We start from the raw sequence: 20234 nt of genomic DNA, 5'->3' as shown, positions 1-20234 counted from the left end.
TTGGAAGGAGGATCAGGACTTCGGTTACCCTTGGCAACACAGAGAGATCTAGGCCCAGTCTGGGTTATAGGAAACCCTGAACCCTGTTGCAAAAAAAAAAAAAAAAAAAAAAAAAGAAAAGAAAAGAAAAGAAAAAGAAAAAGAAAAAGAAAGAAAGAAAACAAAAAGAAACAAAACAAAACACAAAAAGAAATAAAAAATGAAAAACTTCTAAAATACCCATGTGAAATTCCACTCCAAATCTACTAAATCAGATCTGCAGTTGGAGGGGATCCAAGAATCTGAATTACCTTTATTTTTACTTTATGTATGTGGGTGTTTTGCCTGCATATACATACACCGCTTGCATGCCTGGTACCCATGGAGGCCGGAAAAGGGCATTGGATTCCTTGCAACTGGAGTTGCAAGACCGTTATGAGCCATCACATAGGTGCTAGAAATAGAACCAGGGTCCTCTGAAAGAGCAGCCATGCTCTTAATCACTGAGCCATTTCTCCAGCCCCAGGTTTTTTATTTTTAAAGATTTATTTATTACGTATGCAATGTTCTGCCTGCATGTATGCCTGCATGCCAGAAGAGAGTATCAGATCTCATTATAGATGATTGTGAGCTTGCCTGGAACTAAACTGAAGTCCTCTGGAAGAGCAGCCAATGCTCTTAACCTCTGAGCCATCTCTCCAGCCTCCAAGGTTTTGTTTTAAAATTGGTTCATTTGAGAGTTTCATACAACATGCTTTGATAATATTCACCCTACCCTTAATTTTATCTTAATTAATATCTTAATCTTAAATTCAGTAGATAATACTAGTGTCTGGAAGACTGAGGTAGAAGAATGGTCCATTCCAGACCAGCCTGGGCTACATGAGACCTTTTCTAAAACATAAAAGGGATGGCTTAGCAAGTAAAAGCACTTGTACCAAGTCTGGCAATCTGAGTTCAATCCCAGAACCCACATAGCAAGTTGTCCTCTGACCTCCACAGGCATGCTATGGCTTGCACACACACACACTCTAACAGTAAATTAATGTTTAAAAGGGGCGGGGGGGGGGGGAGTTAGCTGTTGGTAGGAAGTTAACTAAATAGCTTAGTACAATGTACTTGCCAATAAGCCTGAAGACCCGAGTTTGATTCCTGGGACCCACGTAGTACAAGGACTCCTGATAGTTTATTACCATACATGTGCTCACACACACACACAAACACTAACACACTAAATAAATAACTATATAAAGAATTACTGAATTTAGTTGTTAGTTAAGTGGCTATAGATACCCAGATATTTTCTTGAAAAGCAAGAAAGTACTAAGTAACTAAATAAACCCACTAAACCAAAATCCTAACAGAATTTCAAAACATTTCACCTGTGCACACAAAAGAACTAAAGAAAGAAAGAAGGACTGGTTGAGAGTCTGTCTCAGAATCTCCAGATTATTTGATTTCCCTGCAACTAGTTACCAGTCTGATAAAAGGCCAATTATCCAGAAAGGGTAAACGGTTTCTAGACTGGGGGATACCAACAAGAGTAAAAAGGCACTCTTACCGAACTGAAGCTGGTAAACATATTAAGACCTCACAAGATGTTTTGCAGAATCTGAATAACTGGGGTGGGCTGGGGTGTTAGACAATTACTAGCAGGGACCTTACACTACTAACACTGGGGTACCTGGTTTCTCACCCAGATCATCCTGCGACGCAGCCAACAGTCAGTAGGGCCACTCACACTGTCACAAGCTCTAATAACCTCTTCGATCCACCTTATTAAATATATGCAGGTAATTAAGTTATTACCAGATGTCTGAGAAAGCACCCAAATGAAAGAACCAAGAACAAATTACTTGAAAAAAAAAAAAAGTGACCAAAGATTATGAAAAACAGAATAGAACTATAGGGAGGGAAGAATAAGGTAGAAGGGCTCAATTCCATTTCTGTTAGCCCTCCCATCCCCAGTCACATAAGCCTAGTCTAACCCTGAGAATATACTAGACAAATTTGAATTGAGGAAGAGTCTATAATATAAATACTGACCAGTCTTTGGAACTTGAAAGTCATTCGGAAAAGCAAAAAACCTACACAGATCAGAAGTTAAAGTACACTACCACCAAATGCAATGCAGTATCATGATCTAGTTACCTGACAAGAAGACGATAAGGGAGCCGGGCGGTGGTGGCGCACGCCTTTAATCCCAGCACTTGGGAGGCAGAGGCAGGCGGATCTCTGTGAGTTCGAGGCCAGCCTGGACTACCAAGTGAGTTCCAGGAAAGGCGCAAAGCTACACAGAAAAACCCTGTCTCGAAAAAAAAAAAGAAGACGATATGGGAGTGGGAGGGGTAAACCCTGGAAAATGTCTTCAACAAACAATACTCTAGGAACGGTAAGTTCTTCTGTTGTGTGTGTGTGTGTGTGTGTGTGTGTGTGTGTGTGTGTGTGTGTGTGTGTGTGTTGGGACTGAACAACCTAGGGCCCCCACATGCTGGGCAAGAGAGTTCTGGTCTATAATGTAAGTTCCAGGGCAGCGAAGGCTACCCAGAGAAACTCCGTCTCAAAAAGATTTTTAAAAAAGAATCAGAATGCTGCTGGGCCAGCTGTGGCAGACTTTTCATATCTGCTACTCAGGAGGCTGAGGCAAAACAAGTTTAAATTTAAGTCCTTCCCTGGACTACGGTGAGTTCAAAGTCTAAGAATAGTTAGACCCTATCTTACTTTTTAAAAAAGCTCAGGTGTAGAGGGATCAGGGACATCACATGAACACGGATCCACAGAACCAACTGATGGAGACTTATGGGGACTCACAGAGATCAGGGAGCCTGTAAGGGATGACCTCGGTCCTCTGTATATTATGTTATGGCTGGTAGCTTGGTGTTCTTGTGGTATCCCTAAAAGTGGGAGGGGGCTGTCTCTGACTCTTTCGCTGGTTTATGAGACCCTTTTCCTCCTTCTGAGTTGCCTGTCCAGCCTTGATGTGATGGTATGTGCCTGGTCTTTTGTTGTTGTTGTTTGTTTTGGTTTTGGTTTTTCCAGACAGGGTTTCTCTGTGTAGCTTTGCGCCTTCCTGGAACTCACTTGGTAGCCCAGGCTGGCCTCGAACTCACAGAGATCCGCCTGGCTCTGCCTCCCAAGTGCTGGGATTAAAGGTGTGGGCCATCACCACCCGGCTGCCTGGTCTTACTGCAACTTGTTATTCTGTGTTTGGTTTATGTCCCTGGGAGGCCTGCAGTCAGGGTGTCATATATGAGAGAATAATAACTTTATTAAGAAAAATTTTTATTCATTTTACATACAAATCACAGATCCCCCTCTTTCCTGAGAAGAATAATTTTAAAAAGCCCCGGCATGGTGATATACACCTTTAATGCCAGCACTCAGGAGGCAGAGGCAGGCATGCATTTCTGTGAGTCTCATGCCAACTTGGTCTATAAAGTGAGTTTCAGGATAGCCAGGGCTTCACCGTGAGACACTATCACAAAAAAACAAAAACAAAAACAAAAACAAAAAAACAAAACAAAAAAAAACCCACAGCTATTACTAAGATGAGTAAGAAATCTTTTTTTTTTTTTTTTTTTGGTTTTTCGAGACAGGGTTTCTCCGTGTAGCTTTGCGCCTTTCCTGGAGCTCACTTGGTAGCCCAGGCTGGCCTTGAACTCACAGAGATCCGCCTGGCTCTGCCTCCCGAGTGCTGGGATTAAAGGCGTGCGCCACCAACGCCCGGCTTGAGTAAGAAATCTTAAATGAGAATATGAATTACAATTTTTACAACCATGTTAAATGGGAGAGGGGGTATAATAAGTAATTAAAAAAGAAAAATGTCCTAATTCTTAGAAGAAATAAGCAGAAGTATTTATGGGTTTTTCAGCTTAGTCTAATATAACTCAGAAAAACACACAACAGAGAGCAGTAAAGCAGATGTGGCAAAATGTTAAAAATTGATGAATCTGGGCCAAGGGGACATTTGTGTCCATCGAACTGTCATTTGTAAGCTAAAATCTTTTAAGCAAAAAGTTAAAAAATATATACATCCCGTGTGTTCTCTCTCATAATGACACAAAAGAATATTCTCGACCCAAATGAGGGAACAAACCAAGAGTGTGGAAGACGTGGGAGATGAATTCTCCAGCAGCAGAAAAGAGGGTAAAGAGAATCCCCAGGGTGATGAGGAGGAGGGAGTCCAGGATGGCCATTAAGTGCCAGATGCAAGAGGCAAACAACTTAGGCTGGAGCCAGCCTGAGAAGTCTGACAGAGATTTCATAGATGAAAATTAATGGACTATCTGGCTCATATCAGTATCCTGGAAGATTTAGAAAAGTGGTCTAGTTAATATATGATAACTCACAGAAAGCTAACAACAGAAATAAAGACCATTATTACCTCAAAAGAAAAAGTTGTACAGGAAAGAATCAGAGGATACAACTAAATCCTATACAACATTTACACATTCATAATATAAACTTCCTGATTAAAAATAAGGCTATAAAGTAACTCATCTGGGTGGTCAGCTGGTGGATATAGGAAAGATAAAGATGAACAGTGAGGATAAGGAGTAGATTGAGAGCCAAATCTTCAGTATCTATCGTAAGATATCAATAAGCAATGTTTAACAGCTGCAACTAGACAAGTACGTTACTCACACACAAAAACACATAACACAAATATATCTACCAAGAGAAACTGAAGTAGGAACGCTTAGGATTTTAATCAACTTTGTGGACCATGTAACTTTTTAAACTATAGGCAAGGAGTTAGGAATGTGGCAGAGTACAGGTCTAGGGTGTGTGATGCCCTGGATTCAATATAAGGGAGGGAGGGAGATAAGAAGTTGCCAGGTAAGGTGTGACCTATACCTCTAATTCCAGGACTTAGTGACCCCAGACCCCAACGATAATAAATTTCTGGACAAAAATAAATTTCTGGACATTTAGAGATTCATAACATTTACACAACTTTAATCCCATCACTTGCTAGGCAGAGGCAGGTGGAACTCTTGAGTTCTAGGCCAGCCAAAGCTACATAAAGAAACTTTATCTAAAGCAAACAAACAAAAATTCATAACATTAAATGTAAATTATCTAACCAGGCATGGAGGTACAAACCTGTAACCTCACTACTTGGAGGAAGAGGCAGAAGTAGCAGATGTCACAGTCAGCCTTGGCTGTAATGGCTCCAATGTGAGTTGGAGTCCATCAGTAAACTGTGTAAAACCATGTCTGAAAACAAGCAAACAACCTGGGTGAAGTACCAGGAGCCTCTAATCCCAACACAAGAGCCAAGAGGATTGTTGAAATGAAGGTCAACCTGACCTACAAAGTGAATACTAGACCAGCTTGTAAGATGTCACAAAGGACAAATCCAGTAAAATATTTCATAACTAGTAAGAAATTAAAGGGGAGAGGGAACTGCACAACTTTAATACTAGCACTCAGAAGCCAGAGGCAGGCATATCTTTTTGAGTTCAAGGCCAGCATGATCTACAGAGGGAGCTCTGTAGATCACAGAGAAACTCTGTCTCAGGAAAAAAAAAAAAAAAGGGCGGGGGTGGGAGGGGGAAGAAATTAAAAACACTGTTTACTATTGGTGTGGGTAACAAGGTGGCTGTAAAACAAAAAACAGGAGGGTAAATATTGTTTTACTCTTTTGTACTTACTTTTTGAAATTAACTTGTATATGCATCATTAACTGAAGATTTTAAAATAAGCTTAGTAGCCAGCTTTCCTGTTAACCCAAGATGCTATGACCCCTTATCTTGAGCATTTAGACAACGAAAATATTATTCACATATTAGTACTGTATGTTTTACTGTGGAATTGACTTTTTTTTCCTTTTTGAACTCGCTCTGTAGACCATACTGGCCTTGAACTCAGATCCTCTGTCTCTGCCTCCCAAGTGCTGGGATTAAAAGCATATGCCACCACTACCCAGCTAGGTCTATTTTCAAACTTAACAAGTTCATTCAAAAATTTCAAACTTTTGTTATCATGTCAAAAAAAATTATTTATACAGGCTAGTTATAAGATGACCTCTTCATAAGTTGGATATACAGCCACGTGACTTCAATCCCCAGAGTTATAGAACAGTGACTATTTTTGCAGTTCCTCATGTAATGAAGAGTCAGAACAGAATGCTGAAAGGATGGAATGAAGTTGTCTTCTGGCATCATTTGAGGCCATCAACCTTTAGGTACAGTGATTAACATCCCTTTTGGGTTTCATTTTTTACTGTTTCTGAGAAAGCTTTCTTCTTAGGCAGGCCTTGGCTCACCTGGAACCTGCTATGTACACCACACTGGCCTCAAACTCATGGAGGTCCTCCCGTTTCTGCCTCCTGAGTTCTGAGGTTACAGACAAGGGCCACCACACCCAACAAAATTCCTAATTGTGAAACTACTTCTCACCTGTCTCCTTAAACGTCCCCAAGCCAGATGGCGTAATGGCAACTTGAATAACAAATTGGTAAGAGAACTCAATCATTAGGACACACTTGACAAAGATTAACTGGCTAACCTTGTAAGAGCTTATGCCAGATCAGATGCACTCTTCATGTAAGTGCATCATCCGTGTACAACTACAACCAAGCTTTTTTTTTTCTTTATCTAAATCCTGTCAAATGAACCATTACATTCAAGTAAAGCTGAGAATTCTCACTGAAGTTTCAGAAATTAAAAAACAAACACAGAAATAAACTACTTAAACAGGAATCTGTTAAAGTAGATAACCGATGAGGACTGCCTTCAAAGGGCCGTCTTCAACAGGGATTAAGAATTTTCTTTCCAGCCAATGAGGCTTCAGTGTTTATTCACTTCTTCATAAGCCTATTGATTTAAATGTATAGAAAGGTGCTTGATGTATAGCTTCCACAGTTACTAGTCTTTAGGAACAAGCTAATGGTGGTGAGACGGCTCAGCTAGCAGACAAGCTGAGAGCAAGCCTGGCCACTTGAGTTCAATCTTTGGTGACAAGAAGAGAGTGAGGGAACTAACTCCCCAAAACTGTCTTCTGACTTTGCTCCCTCCGGTGCCATATGCACATATAAATATTTTTTTTAAGTTAGATAATGATAAAATAACTTTTTTCTGAAGTGCTGAAAGAATAGCCAATATCTCCCAAGTAGAAACATTAAATTTAAGTGTATTATTACTTTTTAAATTAAATAAAATTGTTTATTTTTATTAAACAATTATTTTTGTTTCCTCATCCAATAATTAAGGTATTAGCCAGCCTAGAAATGACAAAAACAAAAACAAATTTAAAAAAAGAATACCTAATTTTTTGATATTTCAAAATGATGTCATCTACAAATATCTTGGTCCTATTCATAGATACCCTGGGACTAATGTGACCTGGGGGGGGGGGGTGCTGTAGGTTGGAAATGCCTTAATTTTAAAGAAAGGCGCAGTGGGGCTGAGGATGTTGAGCTGGTGAAGTGCCTGCTTAGAATCCACAAAGCCCTGAGTTCAATCCCCAACACTGCATTAAAAAAGGTGAGAAGGGCCAGGTGGTGGTGGCGCACATCCCAGCACTCGGGAGGCAGAGGCTGGTGGATCTCTGAGTTTGAGGCCAGCCTGGTTCCAGGACAGGCTCCAAAGCTACACAGAGAAACCCTGTCTCAAAACAAACAAACAAACAAAGGTGAGAAGGCCAAGGAGACAGCTCAGCACATAAAGGTACTTGCCAGGAGCCCACATGGTAGAAGAGAACTAACTCTCGTAAATTGTCTTCTGACCACATATAAGTGCGAGCACACATTGCACACGCACAATAAATGTAAAAAATAAAACAAGTATGGTGGTGCACACCTGTAATCCCTGGAGGTAGCTCAGCTGGTAAAGGGGATTGTTGTTGAGTTGGTGATCCGAGTTCAATCCCCAAGGCTCACAAAACACAGAAGGAGAAAACAGATTTCAGACTGTCTTATGATCTCCACATGACATGTTTATGCTCCCCACAAAAAATGAATAGATCCAAGTTTTGGGGTTGTTTTTTAAAAGGGTAGGGAAGATGACTCTGCAGGTAAAAGCACTTGTGGAGCCTGACAACCTGAAGACCCACGCCTGACGGCTGTCCTCCCACCTCCACACAAGGACCTCAGCACCTTCCTGACCACACGTGTGCACATACAAACACATAGGAAAACAAGCAGATCCAAAACAAGGAAGAAGAAAAATAAAGGAAAAGCCGAGTGGGGCTTTTAATCCCAGCACTTGAGAGGCAGAGGCAGGCAGATCTGAGTTTAAGGTCAGACGGGTCTACAAAATTCCAGGACAGCCAGGGCTACACACTACACAAAGAAATCCTACCTAAGGGGAGAGAGGGAGGGAAAAAGAGCAGAGAGAGGAGAGAAAAGAGCAGGGGGAAGAGAGAAGAGAAGAGAAGGAGAGAGAGAGGGGGGGAGAGGGAGGGGGAGAGAGAGAGAAGAAAAACACAGAGCAAAGTATGGTGGCACATGCCTAGTACTTGGGACACTGAGGAAGGAAGACTCCAAATTCAAGGCTGAACACATGGAGACCCTCCAAATAAAAACAAAACACTAGCTTCAGACCAGTTAAACCAGTCCGTGGGACAGGTAAAAATTTTCCTACTCACTAGCTGAAAAGTGCTCTACACCTGAACCTGTTCACAGCACTTTAGAGTTCTCCAAGGCTAGCTTTCACAATGACACTTCTTGGATATTACCTAGTTATGGTCTGATGTATAAATTCAGTAAGTGAAAGGCCCAGTATTTCCCAACTTTTCCTCCCATCTTAAAAACAATTTAATCTTACCTGTGACGTATTTCTATTCTACTTTGGTAAAAACATAAGCAAAACCTCTACAACAATAATAAACACAGGCAGCTTTAGAAATTAGTATTTTACTGTTGACGGCTTTCACAAACCCACAGGTTTTGTTAATTATTAATGGGGTCGCATCTATATTCCTGTTAAGGCTTAAGTAGTACTTAGAAATAAAGAAACGGAAGCCAAAGAAGTAGGAAGAGACTTGCTACTTTGCAGCAAGCAGGCATCTACTACCTACAATGCTAAAAGCGATCCTAGTTTTAAACAACACAATGCTTTCCCAACAAGTGCTTGTCAAGTGAGCACAGAAATCCCCAAGACAGACAGATGTCAAGGGCATCTCCATTCATGAAGCAACAAATTAGGGTATTCCTGTCCCCTAACAGAGAGGAAACTATGTAACCAAAGAAAGCATACTTCCCAGCCTGAATTGTATGATGAGAGGGGGAAATGAAACAGAAAAGTCAAAAGAAATCAACTTCTGAGAGTGAAGGCCAGGTCATTAGATTTATTCTGCACATTGGGAAGTTTCTGAAACACTTTATGTAGACGTGGAATCAGGAAATCCTAGAGCCCTTTGATTTGTCTTAAATCTCCCAGCAAAACCATCTAAAATTATTTCCCCTGAGCAGTTCTACGCCTGTATGCTTTTATAAAAACCCACAAGGCCTACATGAAGCCCCTGATCTTTAAATCTGATTGGAAGTGTCCACTTGCCGGATACTCAAATCCAAAAATAATACCGGCCCAGACGTGGGCAGAATCTCCACGCACATTTTCCTCTGAAATCTTTAGCTTCCCATCACGTTCTTAGGTCCAGTTTTCCAGAGCTGCCCTAAACCATCAAGACTAACGCCAAAGGAGGGTTAAGAACTGGCGAGTACGCTTTTCCTACTTCCGTCCCTCATAGAAACCCTTAAACGCTCCGAGCAGGAACTGGCAGAGGGACAGCCCGCCTGGCCTGGGCTCTCCCCGCGATACAAAGGCACAGTGAGAGCCACAGCAGCCCGCGCCTCTGCGCCCCACACCTCTCTGGGCAAGAGAGGAACAAGACTTTCCATGCAACCAGACCCAGCCCTCAGCACCCGCCTCCCACGTGCTCGTCTCCTCTCGGAGCCCAGGGTCGGACGCAAAGATTCAGCCCGGCGAGTGGCAGCAAGCACCGGGCAGACACACCGGGTCCTCCCTAAGGGCCCTGGGCGGCACTCCTCCCAGGTTCCGGGGTTTCGGCCCGCAAGCCCGGGACCCCCAGAGCCCTCCCCACGGAGCTCGGGGGAGGGGACCTGGAGGCCGCGGTGCTGAGGGGAGGACCCGGCTGCCCGGCCAGGGGGGCTGCATGGGATGGAGCCCCACCGCGTGCGAGCGGGCGGGCGGAGGCTGTGAGGCCGCCCCCTGCCGGCTGCCCGGCCCCGGCCCGGGCCGCTCCGGGTTGGGCTGCGGCCCTTCCCTCACCTCAGGCTGGCGGCACGCACCGTCCGGCGGTCGCGGAGCCCCTGCGCCGAGGCGTGCTGGACAGGAGGCGACGCGGACGGCTCCGCGATGGCTGACAGGCGCTCGGCAGGCCGGCTGGGCACCCGGGCCGACGAGGGCGGGGCTTCGGCGGCCCGCCCCGCCCCCGGCCCGCCCCCGCCCGGCCGCCCACCTCAGTCACCCAGCCCCATGAGGTACGCGCGCGTCCGGGGTTACTCCAGGCCGTTCACCTCCGACCCCGCTCCGGGCAGCCGCGCGGACCGGGCGCCAGGGGGAGGGGGGCGAGGCGCGGGCTCGGGCCGGCGTCAGCCAATGGGCGCGCGGCGCGGGGCGGGGCGACGTGAGGCGATGCCGATGGTCCGAGCGCGGCTCTGCCATTCGGGGCCGAGCGGTGCGAGGGCGGGCGGGTCCGGGACGTGGTGGTTGTCCCTTCTGCCTGGGAGGGTTTGGGGCCAGCCCAACGGCTCCACCTCCCGGCGGAGTGGATGCAATGGTTCAGCTCGAAGCTCCCAGCCAGAACCTGCGGCGAGTAGCGCGGGAAGGGAACCCAGAACCCAGCGGTGTGGTGCGGTAGGCAATGTAGGGGCGCTGCCTGGATGGACCGTAGCATTGCTAATGCTGACACTAATAAGGTCGGTATCGTGCCCATCCACTGCCTTCAGATTGGTGCAGGCTAACCAATGCAACTAGTCCATCACCAGCCCCTTTGCTTAGCTCCCCAGCCTACCACAAAGGAGCTGTTGATGATGGATCCTGGAGTACTGAAGAGAAGACTTAGTAAAGAAAGTTTGGTGGGCAAGACCCGGTACAAAGGACAGCAGTCTCATGCCTGCCTTCAACAGTTAAGTGCCAGTGAGTCCTGACTTCCTAGGTTGCCTTCCATCCTGTACTGGGGTTACTCCAAGCCTATTGAGGGGAAGCCAACAAATTTCTCTAGTCTGCCACTTCACAGCAAGACTTTCATGGCAGTGTGTATTGTCGATTAATGGTGACTGGAAGAACTCCCAACACAACGCAGCCATTGGGCATAGGTGCAGTAACAATGAGAGGAGATCCATGTGAGTTCTCACCTATTGCAAAAATTCAGAGTACCACCCAGAGTTCTTTTCCCAGTCCTTACACGAACCTGTGATGAAGGCCAGGAAAGGTGCAGAGAACACCATGGCCAGAAGAGTATTTCAATGCCAGAGGGCAAAAAGTGAAAAGGGTAGAAAGCCACACCCCAGGAAACAAATTCTTGGATGGAAGCTAAGACAGGAAGATATTAAGATTGGTCAACAGGAACAATGGGATCCCTCATTACCATTAGGTGGCAGCTTCTCCAAGAATTTATCCACTCACGTTTGAAGTAATAAGGATTGGAAACAAATTGGAGAATTAGTGAATTTTACAAAACAGTGACCTATATTTTAACAGTAACTGTGTCATTGGGATAAATTTCAGCTGAACAAAGAAACTCAGAGCTTAAAAAAAAAAAAAGATAATTGAGCAAGACTGTCTGGTTTAACAAGATGTTCGACTTACTAAGAATGATCTGGGAAGCTTTGCCTCTTCATAGGAGTACTCTCTGAAGCTGGCATGAAGAAGTGACCAAGGAAAGAAATTTTAAAAACCTTGGAGTTGCCTCTTGTTCTTTTACCTTTTATATGGTTCAGTCTCTTTCTCTAGGATTCTTAATGGTGTTGCTGTTTGTCAGCTTTAGGGGTACTGCAATAATGGGTTTACCCTCTAAACTTCAGGACGGTGGGATGTAACCATTCACCTCACACATGCAAGACCCTGGGGTCCATTCTCAAGTGAGGTATTCAAATAGTCCAGCTTCCGGGGAGTCCGGCCAGTGACGTGGTTTAGCAGGTACAGGTGTTTACCATCCAGCCTGAGGATCTAAGTATTATCCTTAGAACCCACATGGTTGAAGAGGAAAACTGAACAAAGTTCACAAGTACACTGGGGCATGTACACACACACACACACACACACACACACACACACACACACACACAAAATGTCAAAAAAAAATTTAATGAACTACTCAAGGAAAGGCCTAATGAAAGAGCTCTAAGAAAGAGTGCACTTAGGCAGGAGAATTGGGCCTTAGGAGACTGAAGAAAAACACAAAATAGCAAAAGGCTACAGGGAAGAAAATCAATAAGGATAGCCCAAGACCACTTCCAAAGAATCTGTTACCAAATGCTAGGACACAGACAAGAACTGGCAAAGGGCTATTTCTCGGTGACTCCTGGAACCGGAACTAGTCCTCCTGTGTGCTGTGCTGTGTGTGAGGCATGCCAAGACCTGCCTATCCTACCCTAGGCTTTTTAGAGCTGGTCTCCACGAATCCTTGCCACACAAGCCGCATGTCTGTAAGAGGTGGAGGAAGAAAGCCAAAGGGTGGAGAAAACGTACCATACAAGACTAACAGGTAGAAGAGAGGAAGTGAGTACACATTTTAGAAGCTGAAACTAGAGGTCTTTTTCTGGGCTGAATTACATCCCAAATCCAATGCTAAAGTCCTAATCTACAGTACCTCAAGGTGTGTGTAGGTGGTGAGGGAGTTGGAGGTAGGGTCTTTAAGGACCTTACTAAGTTAGAACAAGATCATTTAGGGTAGACCCTAGTAAAATAAGACTGGTGCCATTAAACAAATGAATATTAAGATCCAGAGAAGATCCTTTGAAGACAGGGAGAAGACAATGATTGACAAGCCTAAAAGAAAATTTTCAGAAAAAAAAAACAACACTGCCAACATTTTAATCATGGACTTTTAGCCTCCAAAAATGTGAAGAATTCTATATTGTTTCTGTGATGTGGTATTTTTGTTATAACCACCCTAAAAGACATAACACAAGGTCTCCAAATTTTTTCAAGAAGTCGTGTAGTGGCTGGAGAGATGGCTCAGCAGTACTGACCACTCTTCCAGAGGACCTGGGTTCAATTCCTAGTACCCATATGGGTTTCTCACAGTCTGTAACTATAGTTCCAGGGAATCTGACACCCTCTTTTGGCTTCCTCAAGCCCTAGACACACATGTGGTACACAAGAAACATCCAGGAAAAACACTCATACAATTAAAAAAAAATTTTTTTTAAATTGTGTAACGAGGAAGTCAGATCTTCCTGTAAGTAGCGTGAGGTGACCTGTGAAAATGGTTCACTACTTTCTTGACCCAGAAAACCCTACAAAATCACACAAATCAAGAGGTTCAAATCCTCATGTTCACTTTAAGAAAGCGATACTCCCCAGGCCATCAAGGCTATGCATATTCAAAAAGCCACCAAGTGTCTAAATGGTACTTTATTTATTTTTTTTTTTGGGGGGGGGGGGTTTCGAGACAGGGTTTCTCTGTGTAGCTTTGCACCTTTCCTGGAACTCGCTTTGGAGACCAGGCTGGCCTTGAACTCACAGAGATCCGCATGGCTCTGCCTCCCGAGTGCTGGGATTAAAGGCGTGCGCCACCACCACCACCACCACCACCACCACCACCACCACCACCACCACCACCCGGCAACATGGCACTTTAAAGAAGCAATGTGTTCCCTTCTAGCAGTATAATGGTGGGGTCAGGTTGTCCAAGCCAAACAATGGCTCAGGATACAGGGTGTGTAGCTCCAAAAGAGTGCTGGATTTTTGTGTCATGCTTGAAAATGCAGAGAGTATGAACTGAAGGGCTGAGATGTGGGTTCTCTAGTCACTGAACATATCCAGGTGAACAAAGCACATAAGATGTGAAGACAGAGCTCATGGTTAAATTAGCCCATATATGTGCTCCTCTGCGACATCCAGATGATTGTCACTGAAATGAACACACTGTCCCAAAGCCAGAAGAGGAGGGTGCACAGAAGAAGGATACCCCAGAAGAAACTGAAGAGACAAAAACTTATAACACAGGAATAAATTCAGCATAAATAAATGCAAGTTTAAAAAATGAGGGGGGAGCTGGGCAGTGGTAGCACACACCTTTAATCCCATCACAAGGGAAGCAGATCTCTATGAGTTCGAGGCCAGCCTGGTCTAGAAAGTAAGTTCCAAGACAGCCAAGGCTACACAGAGAAACCTCCGTCTCGGAACACACACACAAATGAAGTTGTCTAGAGGTAACAGGAATTGATCCTAAGCATCCCAGCTCCCTTCATTGATCTCTTTCCCTATTATGGGAAAAGTCTGAAAGATCCTTGTCTTTACAGTGATTACAATCTATTTGGGAAGACAAAACTAGCACTCTTAAACAGCACCTATATCTCATTCCTTAGATGACAGTCATGAAAATTTGTAAAGGGCATAGGTGAGAGATGATAAATTCTCAAAAGCAGATAAGCCCATATTTATCTAAATAGTATATTAGCATTTTCCATATAGTTCCATTTGGCAGTCATTTCTGCTTTAGATAAGAGCAGTATTTCTCAAGGCATGTTGCACTGGCCACCTGTAATAGGAACACTGGAGTGCTTGTTTAAAATGTAGATTCCTGAGGCTGCAAGATGGCTCAACCTGTGATGGTATTTGGTACTAATCATGATGACCTAAGTTTGATCCCCAGGTCCCACATGTTGGAAAATAGAATTAGAACAGCCTCCTACAAATTACCTGACCCCCACATCGGCACCAAGTCATGCTTCTACCCACATGCACCCCCCCAACACACACAAAAACTGCAGATTCTCTCATATACTTGTATATATGAATATATGCAATCAATATATACAATACATTTTTTTTTAAGAAAAGAGGAAAAGGGTCTGGCAAGATGACTCAATAAGACACTTGCCACTAAGCCTGATGACCTGAGTTCAATCCTGGAACCTACAAGATGGAAAATGAGAACAGATTCCCACTAATTGCCTCCCAATTTACACACACACACACACACACACACACACACACACACACACACTTATGTATCTATTTATGTATCTATGTATGTATGTATATGTAATTTTTAAAAGGGAAAATGTAGACTCTCTTAAAAAGGAAGCCTAGTCATTGTCCACAATGAAGTTTGACAACATAAGTTTAGTATTTAGCATTATTGTCCCCCTGTTTGCTGCCAGAGTATCTTGTTGAATAGCCAAGTCTCCAACATCTGTATTTCTAAGATAGCAATCTTCAGGTCAGACCTGAATTGAAATAGAGAAGGAAAGAGTATCTTTATAGTCCTGGAGCTGGAGCTCAGTGGTCGAGCATCTGCCTAGCATACCCGAGGACCTAGGTTCAATGCCAATACCACAAAAGGGAGGGGGAGGAAATAAAGTGCCATATAGAAATGGAGGCTGGGAGGTAAAATACCCAGATGTTAGCTGGGTGTGGTGACACAAACCGGTAATCCTCGCACTCAGAAAGCAGTAGCAGGAGGATCACCACAAGTCTGAAAGCAGGCTAGTCTGCATAAAGGGTTCTAGGTCAGCCAGGGCTACATAGTGAAACCCTCAATAAAACAAAATAAGACAAAATCAAGATGCCTTTGCCCAGTGACCCCCAATATTCATAGTCTGAACTGGCTTCTAGAACTTCCTATAATTGTTCTTAATTTTTATTATTTTTTTACATGCATTGGTGTTTTGCTATGGATGTCGGGTCCCCTGAACTGGAGTTACAGACAGTTGTGAGCTGTCATGTGGGTGCTGGGAATTGAACCCGGTCCTCTGGAAGAGCAGCCAGTGCTCATAACCACTGAGCCATCTCTCCAGCCCCTCCAGAATTGTTTTCATACCTTTCCTTATGCTGTCAGACTTATCATTCTTGCTGTTTTTCTGAATCTTTTTAGTCCTTGAAAGTCTCATCTTCTCTTAGACACTAGCTCCTCCCTAGCTTCCACTCATCTCTTTCCTGTGCATTCCAGCAGCAGTATGGTTACCAGCACAAGATACAGTGTTTAAATCCCGCTGTAATTTTGTGTGCATGTTGAATACAGCACCCTACAGTTTAGCACCCCTCTTTGTAACTCTGAGAGTAAGGCCAGGGATAGATATTAGTTAGTGTTTCATTGACTGAAATAAAGATTAGCACTGGGCAATGGTGGCACAAGCCTTTAATCCTAGCACTCAGAAGGCAGAGGCAGGTGGATCTGTGAGTTCAAGGCCAGCCTAGTCTACAGACTGAGTTCTAGGACAGCCAAGACTATACAAAGAAACCTTGTCTCGAAAAAGAAAAAAGAAAAGAAAGATTAGCACTGTACCTGAGAGGCCACTGTGCTCCTGATCTCTGCTTATCAGTCTTCACCTTGCCTTTGGAAGGCAAAGCCTCCAGTAAGTTACTTAGCAGTTCTATTGATGATCAGAATTCAAGAGAGCCAGCCCCTTGCCAAAAAGCTGTGGCTCCGGTTGTAAGATAAAAGGCACAAAGGCCTTATCTGAACACCAGTCCCTTTGCTCTGGTCAACCATTCAGGTTTGTCCAGAGTTAAGAGCCTTACGGAACCTCACACCATAAGGTCAGAAAATCTCCTCATGGAGCCCTCTTTATAAGACTGGTTCTGGTGTCGAAAGGCAAGATTACATTGCATAATGAAGAACAGTGTTTATACTGGAGACTGCCCACGATATTTTCACATGGACACCAGGGCTTTCATAGTGTACTTGGGTTTTCACATGTCATTTCAGCTCCCCCTCCCCCTTATGATCTAATCCCAAACACTTCCAGTCCCTAGCTACATTTTAGGAAGTCCCACACCTTAGTTTCTTCTTCCATGAGAACTACACACAGATGTGTGTGTGTGTGTGTGTGTGTGTGTGTGTGTGTGTGTGTGTGTGTGTGTTATAGTGTGTATACATATACGTGCATATACACCCATACCGCAAAACTAAACACCTGGAGAAATGTTAAAGACCTTTTTACTTAAAGGCAGAAAAACAGGATAATTTATTTACTTGTTGCTTAGTCCTGGGATTCTGACCTTGTGTTGCTCTGCTTTACAACCTACACACCTCATTCTCCTACAGCCATGAAAGACTCCTGGCTAATTATTTCCTTCCCCTGTCATTAACCTCTAAGTTTTTTCAGTACCTCCATTACGTCATATCAGACTTGAGTTTTTCCTGCTGCATGTTTAGGCATTTGTCTTCCTCAAAATACCCTCAACTCCCCACTGCTGCTGTTATACATGAAGCACAATAAATACTAAAAATAACATAATATTTGCAGTCTTTACTATTAAGGAACACTGATCCATTAGTTAACTTCTTCTTATCCTTTCATTCCTATTTTCTTTTTTTTTTTTGAGACTCACAGCCTGAACTAGCCCAAATTCTTCCTGCTTCTCCCTTCAGGCTTGTGACAGCCACGCCTATCTCCCTTTATTAGATATTAAACCAGCTTTCACTGCTTCCGTCTTTAACGAGAAAAGTACTTCTGATAAATAACCTAGACATACAGGTAGGAAGCTATCAAACAAATCCCGTTCACCAGTGGACGTCCTGTTCCGATACAACTGATTTGCTTAATGAAAACAAAGGACGATGACAAGGGAAAGGAAATGTAGCTTAAATCAATGAATGAAATGCCCATTATCTTTTGAATAGGAGTCAATACAAACTGAGAAGGATTAATTCTTGGTAATCTAAGGCAAAGATAAGGGAAGTTTCTTTTGTGCTATACACTATTTAAAAAACAAAACAAACAAACACAAAAAATCCACCCAACTTGAGCTGTTTAATCAGAGACCAGGCCTAAAATCCCAAACCTGTCACTAATTAGCTTTGTCACTAATTAGACTGTGAGCAAGTGGCTCCTTTTCTGTGTCTGTTTCCTTGACTATACAATTAACTCTATATGGTGATACTGTGGATGAAATATAACCAAAATGTAAAGCCTCTAATACAGAGCTGGAAACAAAGAAGTCACATAGAAAATATGACTTGCTCTTTTCTCTGTATGTCCCCTTCACTCATTTTCTGTGAGTACTTAGAAAACATTCCCATGGATGTCCACTTGCTTCAGGAGTTCTATGGTATTAAATTCTATGTTATTAATTCAGGATAGCAGAGCATATGCAAGGACCAAGCAGCATTTTACCCTTGCTTGCAGAGAGGGAGCAAATGTCCATGATCTTGGGTTTTGAGACCAACCAAAGGGATACACCTGGGTCTGCTCAGGCTCATTTCCTGTCATACTGGAACAGTTCTTTGGCCCCTCTGTCAAGAATATGGAACAGGGAGCTGGCTCAATGGTTTAGAGTACTTGCTGCTCTTGTAGAGGACCCAGGTTTGATTCCTAACACCCATGTGGTGTCTCACCATGATCCATAACTCTAGTTCCAGGAGATCTGATGCTCTCCTCTGACCTCTGAGGGCACCAAGCATGCATGTGGTGTATATACATACATGCAAGCAAAACACTTACATATAAAATGAATATAATAAAAAATTTTAAAGAATATAGAACAAGTAAGTACATGTTACAAATGGAATTATTATTAAAAACATCTTCTTAGAAATTAATTTACGTACCAGGCGGTGGTGGCACATGCCTTTAATCCCAGCACTCGGGAGGCAGAGGCAGGCAGATCTCTGTGAGTTAGAGGCCAGCCTGGGCCACCAAGTGAGTTCCAGGAAAGGCGCAAAGCTACACAGAGAAACCCTGCCTCGAAAAACAAAAAACAAAAAAGAAAAAAGAAAACAATTTACGGGACTGGAGAGATGGCTCAGAGGTTAAGAGCACTGGCTGCTCTTCCAGAAGTCCTGAGTTCAATTCCCAGCAGCCACATGGTAGCTCACAGCTATCTCTAGTGGAATCTGATGCCCTCTTCTGGCATATAAAGTCGCACATGCAGATAAAGCATTCATATACATAAAATAAATAAATATTTAAAGGAAAAAAAATTTACTATAAATAGTCAAGCTGAACATAACTTACATATCCTCTAACCTAGCTTCAACCTTTATATTTATACCCTGGGAAACCTTCAAATAAGTTCCAAGAATATTACAACAGTAGAGTATTAAATTGTGCTACATTCATAAAATGGGGTATTGTAAATCACTAAGTACAAACAAAAACTTGCTACATGAAACATTGTGAATCAATTTTAAAATTAGTACTGAGCAAAAAATTAAACAGAGCTGGGAGCAGTGATGCATGCCTTGCCTTTAATCCCAGCACTCAGGAGGCAGAAAAAAGCAGATCTCTCTGAGTTCCAGCATAGCCAGGGCTGTGTAGAGAGACACTGTCTCAAAATAAATGAACAAACAAACAAACAAAAAAGAATATATAGGTTTCTAATTTTAAAAGACAAGGCAGTGGAGGGGGTAGTGGCACACACCTTTAATCCCAGCACTTGGGAGGCAGAGACAGTCAGATCTCTGTGAGCTGGAGGCCAATCTGGTCTACATAGTGAGTTCCAGGACAGCCAGGGCTACACAGAGAAACCTTGTCTTGAGGGGAGAAAAAAAGACAAGGCCAGAGTGATGACATATCCCTTTAATTCCAGGACACAGAGGCAAGCAGACCTCTGTGAGCCTTGTCTGTATACCAAGTTGCAAGCCAGTCAGGACTGCATAGGACCTTCTCTCAATAAATAAGTAAATAAATAAATAAATAAATAAATAAATAAATAAATAAATGGCAAAAATCTGAATGAATGAGAACAAAGTATAATGATTCATATATATGAAGGTTGCCACAAAGGTTCCCATTGCTTTTTATTCCAGTCTAATTTTTTTTATCAATTATTTATCAATTCTTTGGGAATTTCATACCATGTACCCCAATCCCACTCACTTCCAAGTCCTTCCATATCAGCCCTCCACCCTTGTACCTCCCCCGAAAAGAATTTTTTTTTAATCTATGAGTTGCTGGATCAAGTGAAGGAAAAGGCTCTCCAGGACTCAGGGCAACAGTAGGACACCAGAGGAGTCTCTGTGAGGGTCCGGTGTCAGTATCGATGGTGCAGCAGAAGCCAGAGGCTTTAACCAGACCAACAACTCATTTCAATGAACATTTGAGAGTAAAGCTGTTTGGGCAAAAGGGTGCACTTCATGAGCAACCTAAAATTTTTAATAAGAAATTC

General features: G+C 43.3%; 2 protein-coding genes across 6 annotated transcripts in view; one reads left to right on the top strand and one right to left on the bottom strand.

Moving 5' to 3' along the window:
* Acaca (acetyl-CoA carboxylase alpha) overlaps positions 1–20234 on the bottom strand; it is a 268884-nt gene that overhangs the window by 207504 nt on the left and 41146 nt on the right. Inside the window, exon 1 of one of the 5 annotated variants that reach the window (XM_006983170.4) lies at positions 16408–16550. The exons of 2 other annotated variants lie outside the window; for them this stretch is intronic. The gene's annotated coding sequence lies outside the window, so the exon portion shown is untranslated. Of the gene's footprint in view, positions 1–10217; positions 10351–16407; positions 16551–20234 lie in introns of those variants that run through there. 2 more of the 5 variants (XM_076543059.1, XM_076543058.1) reach the window with 2 other exon arrangements.
* Positions 10959–20234, top strand: part of C8H17orf78 (chromosome 8 C17orf78 homolog) — a 33623-nt gene continuing 24347 nt past the window's right edge. Inside the window, exon 1 of the mRNA XM_076543064.1 lies at positions 10959–11076. Coding sequence (XP_076399179.1) covers positions 11061–11076 — 16 coding nt within the window. The 5' untranslated portion in view covers positions 10959–11060. The remainder of the gene's footprint in view (positions 11077–20234) is intronic.

The sequence above is a fragment of the Peromyscus maniculatus genome, chromosome 8 (assembly GCF_049852395.1).
Source record: "Peromyscus maniculatus bairdii isolate BWxNUB_F1_BW_parent chromosome 8, HU_Pman_BW_mat_3.1, whole genome shotgun sequence".
Classification (NCBI taxonomy): Eukaryota; Metazoa; Chordata; class Mammalia; order Rodentia; family Cricetidae; genus Peromyscus; species Peromyscus maniculatus.
The sequence above is the reverse complement of the archived record's forward strand: the minus strand, read 5'-3'. Positions and strand labels throughout refer to the sequence as shown.